The 14,069-nt window shown below is 47.7% G+C and overlaps 1 protein-coding gene across 1 annotated transcript in view; it reads right to left on the bottom strand.

Moving 5' to 3' along the window:
• The window catches only part of LOC119977565 (synaptic vesicle 2-related protein), a 68,957-nt gene that overhangs the window by 12,913 nt on the left and 41,975 nt on the right, over positions 1-14,069 (bottom strand). Inside the window, exons 13-15 of the mRNA XM_038818696.1 lie at positions 12,684-12,795; positions 11,305-11,386; positions 3,385-3,474 (exon numbers count right to left, since the gene is read on the bottom strand). Coding sequence (XP_038674624.1) covers positions 3,385-3,474; positions 11,305-11,386; positions 12,684-12,795 — 284 coding nt within the window. The remainder of the gene's footprint in view (positions 1-3,384; positions 3,475-11,304; positions 11,387-12,683; positions 12,796-14,069) is intronic.

Below are 14,069 nucleotides of genomic sequence, written 5' to 3'. Positions count from 1 at the left end.
ACTGTGGGAGGAAACCGGAGCACCTGGAGGAAATCCACGCAGACACAGGGAGAATGTGCAGACTCCGCAGACAGTGACCCAAGTCGGGAATCGAACCTGGCACCCTGGAGTTGTGAAGCAACTGTGCTAACCACTGTACTACCATGTTGCCCGGTAACAGGTGTTAGGCTTACCGGTCTATAATTCCCAGGTTTTTCTTTGCAGCCCTTTTTAAATGAGGGCACGACATTTGCTACCCTACAGTCTTCTGGTACCTCACCCGTGGCTAACAACGATGCAAATATCTCAGCCAGGGCTCCCACAGTTTCTTCTCTGGCCTCACACAGTGTTCTTGGATATACCTGCTCAGGGCCAGGAGATTTATCCACCTTCATACATTTTATTACGTCCATCGCCTCCTCTACTGTAATGGGAACTGTCCCCAATATATCACCACTAACCTTCCCAGGTTCCCAAGTCTTCATGTTTTTCTCTATGGTCAACACAAGAGGAGAAACATTCAATGAGAACCTCGCATATCTCCTGGGGTTCCCTTGAGGGGTCCTATTCTTTCTCTAGTTATTCTTTTTCCTTTAATAAACTTAAAGATTCATTTTGGATTCACCTTAATCCTCTCAGCCAAGCTACCTAATGCCCCCTTTTTGCCCTCCTAATTTCCTTCTTGCATTTACTCCTGTATCCCCTGTACACCTCCAGGAAATCCCTTGATTCCATTCGCTTGTATCTGAGCCATGCCTCCTTTTTCCTGGGCAAAACCTCAATATGTTTTGTCAGCCAGGATTCCCTACACCTGCCGGGCTTGCCCTTCACCCTAACAGGAACATATAGACCCTGAACTCGAGCTATTTCACTTTTAAAGGCCTCCCACTTGCAAGAGGTCCCTTTGCTCTCAAACAAGCTACTCCAATCAACCCTTACAAGCTCCTGTCTAATTCCATCAAAATGTGTCTTGCCCCAATTTGCACCTGAGGACCAGTTTTGTCCCTTTCCATAACTATTTAAAAATTAATAGAACTATGGTCACTGATCCCAAAGTGATCCCTCACCAACACCTCAGTCACTATCCCTGCCCTATTTCCCAAGAGTAGATCAAGTTTTGCCCTTTCCCGAGTAGGACCCTCCACATACTGCCAAAGGAAACTTTCCTGAAGACACTTAACAATTTCCATCCCATCTAAGCTCTGAACACTATGGCAGTCCCAGACTATGTTAGGAAAATTAAAATCCCTACTATGACAACCCTGTTACTCCTGCAACTCTCCCCAATCTCCCTGCAAATTTGTTCTTCTAATTCCCGTTGACTATTTGGGGGCCTACAGGACAACTCCAATAAGGTCACCATCCCCTTCTTATTTCTTTTCCACCCACAAAGCCTTGCTGGATGATCCCTCGGTTATTTCATCTCTGATTACTGCTGTGATGCTCCCCTCACTCCGAAATACCCTCCTCTCTTTCCTCCACCACTATCCCACCTAAAGCACCTGTACCCTGGAACATTAACCTGCCAGTCCTGTCCCTCCATTAGCCATGTTTCAGTTATGGCTATAATATCCCAGTCCAACGTACCTATCCATGCCCTGCGTCCATCAGCCTTACCCGTCAGCCCTCTTGCATCGAAATAGAAGCAATTTAATCCAACAGGTTTTCCCCACTCCCTACAGTGCTCCTGCCTAGCATGTCTATTCAGTTTGCTGTTGCTGAGTACTGCATCTCCTTTCAGCCCCTCATTTTCTTCCCTGTTGCTGAGGATTCCATCCCCTGCAGATTTAGTTTGAACCCTACCTTGTAGAACTAGCAACCCCCCCCCCAAAAGGATATTGGTCTCCCTCCCATTCAGAGACAACCCATCCCTCTTAAACAGGTCACCTCTGTCCAGGAAAGATCCCAATGATCTAAAAATCTGAATCCTTGCCACCTGCACCAATTCTTTAGCCACGCATTCATCTGCCATATTCTCCTGTTCTTACCCCCAGTAGCACGTGGCACTGGAAGTAATTCAGAGATTACCACCCTCGAGGTCCTGCTTCTTAACCTTTTTCCTAGCTCTCTATAAGCACTCCTCATGACCTCATCCCTATTTATATTGGCTTCATTTGTGCCAACATGCAGAATTGTCAATTTTTGCAGGAAAACAAACATATTATCCAAAGGGGGGAGATTGCAGAGCTCTGACATGCAGGGGCATCTGGGTGTCTTAGTGCATGAATCACAATATGCAGGTAGAGCAAGTAATTAGGAAAGCAAATACAACATTATCAGTTATTATGAGGGGAGTTGAATGTAGAAGTAGGTAAGTTATGCTTCAGTTATATGGGGCATTGGTGAGACCACATCAGGAGTATTGGTCTCCATTTTTAAAGAAGGATGTAAATATGTTGGAAGCCGTTCAGATAAGGGTTTACTAAACAAATACATGGATTGGGTGGGTTGCCTTGTGAGAAGAGGTTGAACAGACTAAGCTTCTATCCACTCGAGTTTAGAAGAGTAAGAGGTGACTCGACGGGAATCTTTAAGATCCTGAGGGGGTCTTGACAGGTAGGATACGGAGAGGATGTTTTCACTTGTCGGATAATCTAGACCTAGGGGCCATTGTTCAAAATAAGGGATCATCCATGTAAGGACAGAGATGAGGGAATTTCTTTCCTCTCAGAGGGCAGCTGGTCTTTGGAACTCTTTTCCTCAAGGAGAAGCAGAGTCTTTGAACATTAAGGTAGAAGAATAGGCAGCACGGTAGCATGGTGGTTAGCATAAATGCTTCACAGCTCCAGGGTCCCAGGTTCGATTCCTGGCTGGGTCACTGTCTGTGTGAAGTCTGCACGTCCTCCCCGTGTGTGCGTGGGTTTCCTCCGGGTGCTCCGGTTTCCTCCCACAGTCCAAAGATGTGCAGGTGAGGTGGATTGGCCATGATAAATTGCCCTTAGTGTCCTAAAGAATAAGGTTAATGGGGGGGTTGTTGGGTTAAGGGTATGGGGTGAATATGTGGGTTTGAGTGGGGTGATCATTGCTCGGCACAACATCGAGGGCCGAAGGTCCTGTTCTGTGCTGTACTGTTCTAAATTCTTGATAAACAATAGGGGACGGGGGTGGATGAAAGGTTTTCAGGTGTAGGCTGAAATGTGGAGTTGACGTTCTAATCAGATCAGCCGTGATCTTGTTGAAGGGCGGAGCAGGCTTGAAGGGCCGAGTGGCTCACTTCTGCTCCCGATTTGTATGTTCATGGAGGGAAGACGATGGGGCCACTTAACCCCTCCTTCCCCTCCATTTTAGGGACCTCACCGCCTCCCAGCTTGCCCTGACAGGACTAGACAATTCAGCCCACCGAGCGCACTGCGGATAGATTTAATTATGACCTATTGAAAAAGGAAGGGCTTGTTTTCATCATACCTGTGCAATGAAAGGGGTGATGAGAGCTCCCACTCGTGCCATCCCACTGCACGTTCCCAATCCCAATGCACGGGTGGCAGTTGGGTAAACCTGGAAGAAAGAAAGAAAGATAGAGAGAAAGAAAGTGAGGGATGACGTTTGGTGTTGTCCGAACACAATTTTGTATTGCTACTTTACTACTCAGTCGCTGCAAAAGTAAAAACAAAAGAATGGATCACAACCGAGAGAGAGAACAGGACAAAAGAGGAGGGGATTAGAGTGGTGAAGCCAAAACCATGGTTGACGAGAAGGATTTTGAGAAATCTCAGGTAAAAGGGAGGTGGCAAGGTGAAGAGAACTGGGTCAGAGGCTGCAGATGGGAGTAGGGTGGCTGAATCTCCTGCCTCTAATGATGGAGTGCCAGTTGCGAAGAACAAAGAGAAGATCAATGTTGGAGAAGCAGATTTAGCATGTGGGGATTTAAGGCAAGTCTCAGAGTGGTTAGCACTGCTGCCTCACAGCGCCAGGGACCCAGGTTTAGTTCGGGCCTCGGGTCACTGTGTGGAGTTTGCACGTTCTCCCCATATCTGCGTGGGTTTCCTCCGGGTGCTCCCCTTTCCTCCCACAGTCCAAAGATGTGCTGGGTAGGTGGATTGGCCACGCTAAATTGCCCCTTAGTGTAGGTTAGGTTATTGGGATGGGGTGGGCTTGGGTGGAATGCTGTTTCAGGGGGTCGATGCAGACACGATGGGCCGAATGGCTCCTTCTACACTGTAGGGATTCTATGATCATTAAAGGACAGTGGACTGAGGCAATGGAGGGACTTGAAAGTGAGAACATGAATGTTGTTATCAACTCACTAGGGCATGGAGAAGATGGACGGTGGGAATGCTGGACACCATGCAGGTGCAAATGAAAGTTGCAGCTTCTTGGATGAGTTGAAGCAGGTAAATGTGCGAGTTGGGTGAGGATGGGGACATTTAATAAATCAATGGGCAAGTAGAACCCTGAGGTGTTAATGCTATGGACAAGTGAGAGACTGAGATAGAGGTAGTAAATGATGCAGAAGCGAAACAGGGCAGGCATGGTAGAGTGAGTGTGGAGGACAAAACTGAACTTTGGTTACAAAATCATTTTACACCGACACCACTGTGTCATGATTTACGGATTTACTGATAAACTTAGTCAGTTACAGCTTCAGGCCTCAGTACAGGGGGCTTCAAAATATGACAACATTTCAGGTTTTACATAATTGGTTTAAAAACAAAGGAGGCAGGAAAAAGGACTCTAAAACGCACACTGGTTCTGATATGACAAAAGTATACCTTTATGGTCACATAATTATTTGTCACATTTGAGTTCATAAAATAATTATAATTAATATCCACAGTGTGGCCCTTTCTCCTGACCTCTGACAGTCACATGATCCACTTAAATGCTTCAATCACTAAATAAGTCATTTATATAGCGATTTCAAAACAATAATAAATGTAAAAGTATTACTTCTTTTAAAATGTCTTCCTTTAAAATAATTCTAAATAACTGATAAATTGAGAAACACACATGATGCAGTCATACTCCATGATACAGTTGCCTTCAGAAGGTTTTGTGCAAGACTGAGTTGCAGCTGGTAATTTCACCAGCATGGGTCCACGTGCAGATTTACGCGGCCATCGCAAGTTGGATGTCCATAAAATGCAATGCCAATATGAATTAGCCCACTCCTGGCGGGCATGGGAGGCTTACAGACAACGTGAGTCAGTGGAGGGCCTTCACCTGAGTGATTTGTGCACCAGGGCAATTTTCAAAGGTGCACTCATTCGCCGCCAACATCAGTGCCCATTATTGGATTCTGGCTGAAGCTATTGGTGGTATCTTCCTGTCTTCCTTAAAAAGGCCAAGTCAGGGCTTGTGGAGCTGATCACTTTGAAATGACACCCGTAGACTGGTGGAATTTCTTTACACGAATATTGGGGCTGGTTTAGCACAATGGGCTAAATAGCTGGCTTGTAAAGCAGACCACGGCCAGCAGCGCGGGTTCAATTCAAGTACCAGCCTCCCCGAACAGGCGCCTGAATGTGGCGACTAGGGGCTTTTCCACAGTAACTACATTTGAAGCCTACTTGTGACAATAAGGGATTTTCATTTCATATCACGGCCAGTCTTTATCAACTTGTGCATAGCGGCGCTCTGCACTGGCCAGGGCACGTCGGCCAGGGCACGTAAACTATCGGCCGCTCCGTCCGATCGCCCCACTGGTGGGACAACACTGCCCCAATGCCATGTGGAGAGGCTTCAACAAATAGGAGTCCGAAACAGTTTGGATGATAACAATTACCGCTTCATTCTGGCAAATGCTTCCACCCACGGCACTTTCCATGCCCATTTCTAGTTATTTAATAGCACATGCAGGCACGCCAACAGGTTAGCCAGGCTTGGGATTAACTTCCCGTAATAACTGACTTCCATTCCATCGCGTTCTCAGGTGTCAGGGCTCCCTTGGTAGTCCAAACATTTTCTTCCATTAGGTGCAACCCGTCCTTATTGACATGGTATCCAAGTTGTGACCTCTTTCGCCTGGAAGGTGCACTTGCCCCCTTCAGGCCGACATGCACATTGGTGAACCGTCGGAGGACCTCTTCCAGTTTGTCCAGGTGTTCCTTCTCGGTGGCTCCTGTAATGAGCACATTGTCCAGGTAGACAGCCACCCTGGGAAGCCATTGGAGGATAATTCCCATTACCCCCTGGAAAATTGCACACACTGACAACACCCCGGCCGGAAGCCAGGTGTACTCGTACAACCTCCTGTGGGTGTTGATGGTGACATATTTTTGTGACCCCGCGCCGAAATCCAACTGAATGTACACATGGCTCATATCAATCTTCATAAAAGGGTAACCTTTTACAGGACCTTGCGTACAGGTCTTCTACTCGTGGCATGGGGTACCAGTCCAAGCGGGAGACCCTGTTTACTGTATCTTATATTCGCCACACAGGCGGAAGGACCTGCTCAGCTTCAGCACGGGAACCCCTGGCGCTGCCCACTCTGCAAACTGAATCAGGCTTTCGCGTCAGCTCAATTCTTCATCCACTTTCGTAAGCAGGCCAGGCCCTGCAATATTTTGGCTGGGTCTTCGGGTCAACGTAAATGTTTGCTGTGGCCAATTCTATTTTTCACAGGCCCTCCTGGAAAACCTCCGGATACTTTCCGAGGACTTCACGCAGACCACCAGTACCCATCCAGAAAATCTGTTGCCAGTGCAGACAGAGTCTTTGGAACCAATCACAGCCCAGGAGGCTGCGCCCGGGTCCTTGCTCCACTATTAGTGGTAACCATAGTCACTGTGGTACTAATGATGGTCAATGGTTCTCTGGTGTATGTTTCCAGCAGGGCCTTGGTATCCTTCAAGCCCAGGTGCAGAATTCCCATGCGGAGCCTATGGAAAGTCTGTTGTCCGATAATAGAAACAGCAGTCCCCCCTGTCCATTTCCATGTCCAAGGGATGACCGTTAACTTGAAACTTTATTCTAATTGGGGCTACTTTAGGGGCCGTGATAAAGTTTAACTGCTTCGGTCTTCTTCCTCACACGAGTCAATGTGTAAAACCCTGGCTCGGGGGGGGGCTTGTGTCACCTGGCCAGGGCGACTTGTTCGCTGTCGATTCTGGTAGCCTTGGTTTCTGCAAATTCATGTGCAGCACTGTTGTGGGAACTTCCTATCGCCCTCTGGGGAGATATCCCATTGGACGGTGGTGGACCTTCGCCAACGGGTCTGTCCGTGATGCTGTTTTAGTGGTGACCGGGTTAAGTGAGCCCTATCCTTGGGGGGCGCCGCCCTTCAGAATGGGGTCCGGCCAATGCTGTGTACGTTCGAACACCTTTTCGCATTCTGACAGAAGATTGACCGCTCTATGGCCCTTTTCAGGTCCAAGGCTTGATCCGCTAAAGGCTTCCTTTGAATCGCCATATTGTGAATGTCACACAATCTGTTAACATTCCAGGGAGGGACAGGCCAAGTCACAATGTTCAGCTAACTTGCGAAGGTGGATCAGAAATTCCAAAACTGGTTCCTCAGGGGTCCATCCGCCTGTTTGGAACCTGAACCTCTGCATGATTACCGATGGCTTCGGGCCATAATGATTCACGACATGCTCCACAATCCAGGGCCGCCGGGTTGGTCACGACCTTGCAGGCAATCAGGAGTATTGCGTTCTGTCAGTCGTCTCCAGCAATACCACTTGACTGGGTGACATACCACATCCGTTTGGTATACTGGACCCAGTTTTCCGAGACTATGTCAAAAACCCCTCTAGCCTTCCGAAAAGCAGAATGTTCAAATATCCACTGTCCTCACTCCCATGCTGGGGTATTCCAGTGTGGTCAGGACATCCAGAATCACAGCCGCTGTTCTCCTTGTTATCAGTATAAAGGTTCAGGAGGCACGAGAAGGTAAGTTAAACAGGATTTTAATAAACCAACACAAAGTAAAGGCCGCAACGCAGCTTACATCAGACTACCAATCATACCAGTCCCAGTCCCGGCAGGCTTTGATCTGAGGAAGGATGTTCTTGCTATGGAGGGAGTGCAGTGAAGGTTTACCAAGCTGATTCCTAGGGTGGCGGGACTGTCATATGAGGAGAGACTAACTCAGTTAGGATTATATTCATTGGAGTTTAGAAGAGAGAGAGAGGGGGTCTCATAGAAATGTATAAAATTCTAACAGAATTAGACAGGGATTTTTTCAGAAAGGTGGCCAATGAATTGACCCAAAAGGCTGTGCTCTGCCCGGTAACAGTTGGTGATTGGATCTGATCCCACTGGAATGCTTTTCAGAGTCCAAGGTTTGAGTTTGGATTCAGTTTACATTCTGGCAGTGTAGAGGCATGAGCCTACAATAACCCTCACCGGAAAGCTCCTGTGAGCAATGAAACTCTCTCCAGAAACTCTGCTGAAAGGTGTGAGTACTACATTCCTGAAACCACAGGAAATGTGACTGAATCAACCTGCAGGAAAGTCATCATGGGCTGTAGACATAGACACGGATCTACCTTTTCTCCAGCGAGGGTGAGTGTTAATTTCTGAAACCACAGATACCTGAATGAACCCTCAGCAAAAGCCTTGAGTTGAGGTCCGGAATTGAAGCAAAACGGCTGAAAATAAAACACAACCTGAAGCAAAGACTCTTATCCTTTGACTTTCATCCTTTTATTTTTTCCCCCCTCTGTGTTTGTCTGTCTTGTGTGTGGGTAGAGGATGGGGGAGCAGTTAAAGTGGGAGTCAGGAGTTAAATGATAGTTAACCAGTTGTATTTACTGCATATCTTAATATAGTTTGTTTTATAAATAAACAGTAATTGTGCTTAAACTTACATACCTGGTGACTGTAATTATTGGACAGCCAAGGACCAAAGACTTTGGGTATTTTTATAAGAATCATTGGTTAATTCACTTGTGTTGCGATTCCGGGCCATGTGGGGCTGGAATTGAACACGCACTAGCCCAGGGTGTCATAACAGGAAGCAATGACAAGGTGGCTCACCACATAAGGGGCTGGTTTAGCACACTGGGCTAAATTGCTGGCTTTTAAAGCAGACCAAGGCAGGCCAGCAGCACAGTTCAATTCCCGTACCAGCCTCCCCGAACAGGCGCCGGAATGTGGCGACTAGGGGCTTTTCACAGTAACTTCATTGAAGCCTACGCGTGACAATAAGCGATTTTCATTTCATTTTTCATTTTCAAGGGGGACTTTTTTGGGTTTGGCAGAACTCATTGCTAAATTTCACCTGTTTCCTGCCAGCCATGTAAAACATTATGGAAGCAGTGGATCTGGCAATGCTTCATACTTGTCGGAAGAACTATAAATGAACCCATCCAGTTTATGGCTGAGAAAGTAAGTAGGCCTGTTTGAGACAACTTGAGACAAGCAGGATTACAAAGGAGATACAGGGAGAGAAGCTGGCATTCCGAAGGAGGAATTGGAGGGATTAGATTTGTGCACGTTAGAACTTTGGAATTATTTGTTAGTTCAGTTCTACAAAACCAGCCAAATCCATTTTGTGTATTGGAAATTATAAACTTCATAACTCATAGAATCCCTATAGTGCAGAAGGAGGCCATTCGGCCCATCGAGTCTGCACCGACTCTTTGAAGACCACCCTTCCTATGTCCAATTCCCCTTCCTATTCCTGCAACCTCACCCTATTTAGCATGGCCAATCCACCTAACCCGCACATCTTTGGACTGTGGGAGGAAACTGGAGCACCCGGAGGAAACCCACACAGACATGGGGAGAAAGTGGAAACTCCACACAGTCACCCGAGGTCGGAATCAAACCCGGGTCCCCGGTGCTGTGAGGCAGCAGTGCTAACCACTGTGCCACCGTGCTGTTCATCATTTAAGGACATCATCAGTGACTTTGTTGCCCATAAATTCCCCAAAAGTGGCAACACAGGTGGCCAAGGTGATTAACAAGGCATATGGCATGTTTGCCTTCATCAGCCGGGGTACTGGGGAGAGGAGTTGGGAAATCATGTTGCTGCTGTATAAACTCTTGGCTAGGCCACATTTGGAGTATTGCGTGCAGTTCTGGTCACCACATTATCAGAAGGACGTGGAAGAATGGTTCAGCAGAATGTTGCCTGGTCTCGAGACTTTTGGCTATGAGGAGAGGTTGAATAAACTAGGATTCTTTGCATTGGATAGGAGGCTGAAGGGAAGGGGGTCTGTTCCTGTGCTGTACGTTTCTTTGTTCCTTGTTCTTAAATCAGGGGAAAACGTTTTAAATTTTGTGCAGCATGTATTGTTGTTTCAATGTATTAAATGCTAATCTGTGTAATTGCATGATTTAATTTCGATTAAAAGTTCTCATACATGCTAATGAAGAAATTGGTAAGTATTTCATAATACAAGTAGGCTTAAAGCTTTGTACTTACTTACATGCATTGACTCATTGTACCTCACCTATATACATAACGAAATATAAAGCTTTAGAATTTCTATTTTCTTTGTCCTTTCTGTTTGAATGATCCACTTTTTATTGGTAAGGCAATGAGGCCTCTTGAGCTTGACATGGCTTAGGGCCTCAATGTGTCAAAGTCTGGCCCTATCACATAGCCTAAGATTCGTGTAGCTCATCCCTACTCTCTTCCATCCTATCCCTCCCTCTGACACATTGCAAATTGTTTGAAGGAATCTGAATTCAACTTTTGGTTTCGGAATCGTAATTCAAACTTTGATTGCCCTTCTCAGCTGAGGAATGTTTTCAAAGAGCTGTCAACCTAATCGTGTCAATTCCAACTTGTCCACTGTACCCAGCTCTCCCAGCTTCTTTATTTATATCTTGTACCATTTCTACGCACCCTCAGGATGTGGGCATCATTGGTAAGGTTACATTTATTGTCCGCCCCCAGTTGCCCTGAGGGGGTGGCATTGGGCTACTGTATTGGCTTCATACAACTGAGTGGCTTGCTGGTCCACATCAGAGGGCAGTGAAGCGCCAAGTTTACGTGGCACTAAAATCAAACACAGTCCTGACAGATCCCAGGTTTGCTTCTGTGAAAGGCCATCAGCGGAGCAGTTGCATTTTTCTGACAATCCGACTACTTCACTAACACTTTTACCAAATATTAGAAAAGCTGAATTCAAACTCTGAAGCTGCCATTGTCATTTCCTGGAGTAACATGACCACGTCGCTATTGCACACATGAGAAATGGACAGCTTAACTCTAGAATCCTGGCATGGGATGGTTTAGCTCACAGGGCTAAATCGCTAGCTTTGAAAGCAGACCAAGCAGGCCAGCAGCACGGTTCGATTCCCGTACCAGCCTCCCCGGACAGGTGCCGGAATGTGGCGACTAGGGGCTTTTCACAGTAACTTCATTGAAGCCTACTCGTGACAATAAGCGATTTTCATTTCATTTCATTTTTCATACATTGTCCTTACCTCAGGAGTATAAACATATGCGGCCTGAAAACCACCCGATATGAAAGCTCTGGCAATGAAGAGGAATGCTGTGAGGGCCAGCCTGTGGAAAGGAACCAATTAAATAGTTATCCCCACCAGATTATGAGAGAACTGATCTGAATTAGAAACAACACAACACACAATTATTCCTCTATTCATTCTGACTAAGATTTCTTTTTAAATGTAGACCTGCAGCCACGCGATACCTAACAGCATCACCGGATCTTAGCAACAATTCAGAGGAAGGGTGGCCCGATGGCACACTGGTTAGCACTGCTGCCTCACAGCGCCATGGACCCAGGCTCGATTCCAGCCTTGGGTGACTTTCTGTGCGGAGTTCTGTGTGTTCTCCCCGTGTCTGCGTGGGTTTCCTCCGGGTGCTCCGGTTTCCTCACAGAGTCCAAAGCTGTGCAGGTTAGGTGGATTGGCCATGGTCAAGGCAAGGGGTGGCCGGGATAAGGCAGGGGAGTGGGCCTAGGTAGAGTGCTCTTTCAGAGGATGAGTGCAGCCTCAATGGGCCGAATGGCCTCCTGCCACACATTAGGGATTCTATGGGTGGTCCTCAATTCAGGTCAGTGTAAGGAATATCGGAACCCCAAATGTTGGGTAGCCCAGAGTACATTAAATTCAGTATTGTCCCCTTTAAAAAAGGACTAATTATTTTTCTGACCTTAGAGGGAACTAAAATAGCCTTAGAATGGACATATTCAGGGGAGCCCTTGTAGGGCGGCATGGTAGCACAGTGGTTAATACTGTTGCTTCACAGTGCCAGGGTCCCAGGTTCGACTCCCGCTTGGGTTACTGTGCGGAGTCTGTACATTCTCCCCCCGTCTGCGTGGGTTTCCTCCGGATGCTCCGGTTTCCTCCCACAAGGCCCAAAAACCGTGCTTGTTGGGTGAATTGGACATTCTCAATTCTCCCTCTGCGTACCCGAACTGGCACCGGAGTGTGGCGACTGGGGAATTTTCACAGTAACTTCATTGCAGTGTTAATGTAAGCCTACTTGTGACAATAAAGATTATATTTTTTTAAAGTCTGAATAACAGATTGGGAGTTACATGATGTAAAAGCTCTACCTTGGTAAAACTATGTATCATGTAGTTTATTGTTAGCAATAATGTGGGAAATCTGAGAGTGTTTATAGAACAAATTAAAGGGTTGGACTCTCCGCCACCGGGATGTTCCACTTTGCCGACAGCCTGGGGGTTTCCTGATGGCGTGGGGCTGCCCCACAATAGGAAACTCCATTGACCAGCCAGCGAAATGGAGCATCCCGCCGGCGTAATGAACCAGAAATCTGGCTCTGCGGGGCAGAGGATCCAGCCCGGGAAGTTAAAAAGAGAATCATAGAATCATACCTTCCAACACATATGAAGAGCAGCAGAGCAAAAAGGGAAAACATAAGGAATGACACCGCCATCGTCTTCCTGCGCCCAATCCGATCAATGATCCACAATGTCACTAAAATACCTGCAGAAAAATCAACATGTTTCCGTGAATGATGAACCCAGATGTTGTGACCCAGGCGGCATGAGCCATTTCTCTCTGCGCAATTTCAGCTGTACAACCGTGGGACATCCCAGCAGAGTTCACTCATGTCCGCACCCAGTGTTAGTGCACGCTCAAACACTTTGCTACAAGGGGCAGTCTACTTGGGATTGGGAGGAGGAACTTTGCTGTGTCTGGTTTCACACCGGTAGCATTCTCAACTCTTGGTTGTTCATTCAAGGCTCTCACTCCAGAAGGTGCATTTGAACATATGAATTAGGAGTAGAAGCAGGCCACTCAGCCTCTGAAGCCATTCAATATGAACATGGTTAATCTGGCCGGTTTAGCTCAGTGGGTTAGACAGCTGGTTTGTAATGCAGAACAAGGCCAGCAGCACGGTTCAATTCGTACCGGCAAGGTTATTCATGAAGGCCCCACCTTCTCAACCTTACCCCTCGCCTAAGGTGATCCTCAGGTAAAATCACCACCGGGCAGCTCTCTCCCTCAAAGGGGACAAAGGGGTCACCTGAGGAAGGAGCAGTGCTCCAAAAGCTCGTGTTTGAAACCAGCGCCGGCCCTAGGGTTGCTGGCGCCCCGGGCAAGCTGAACTTCAGCGCCCTTCGGGGGGGGGCGGAGCCGGGGGGCGGAGCCGGGGGGGGCGGAGCCGGGGGGGGGGGGCCGAGGAGGGGGGGGGCCGAGGGGCGGGGGGCGGGTCGGGCCGAGGCGGCGGGCGGGGCCAAGGCGGCGGGCAGGGCCGGACGGAGGGGGGGGCCGCCCTGGAGGAGGGCGGCCACCGCGCATGCGCTGGTTGGCACCGGCCCAACTGCGCATGCACGGGACCCGAGTCTTTGGCGCCCCCTAGCACATGGCGCCCCGGGCGACTGCCCGAGTTGCCGGTACCTTGGGCCGGCCCTGTTTGAAACAAACCTGCTGGACTTTAACCTGGTGTTGTAAGACTTCTTACTGTCCTCAAAGGGGAAAGCACCCTATGGTTTATCTGGGACTATGACGACTCTAATCTGATTTTAAACTCAACTTCACATTCCTGCTGAGTACCCCTGATGACAATTCATGCACTAGGGCTCCCAGGTCATTCTACATCAAAGGGATCTATATATCCCGTTGGATGCAAGTTGATACAAACATGGAAAAGACATATTGGACAAATATTCCGTGGGAACAAAATAATACCTTTGCTACGGAATATGAGGATGACAAAAGTTGTCTCTGCAATTATTCTGTGCTGGGTCATATAA

The sequence above is a fragment of the Scyliorhinus canicula genome, chromosome 1 (genome assembly GCF_902713615.1).
Source record: "Scyliorhinus canicula chromosome 1, sScyCan1.1, whole genome shotgun sequence".
In the NCBI taxonomy this organism is placed as follows: domain Eukaryota; kingdom Metazoa; phylum Chordata; class Chondrichthyes; order Carcharhiniformes; family Scyliorhinidae; genus Scyliorhinus; species Scyliorhinus canicula.
The sequence above is the reverse complement of the archived record's forward strand: the minus strand, read 5'-3'. Positions and strand labels throughout refer to the sequence as shown.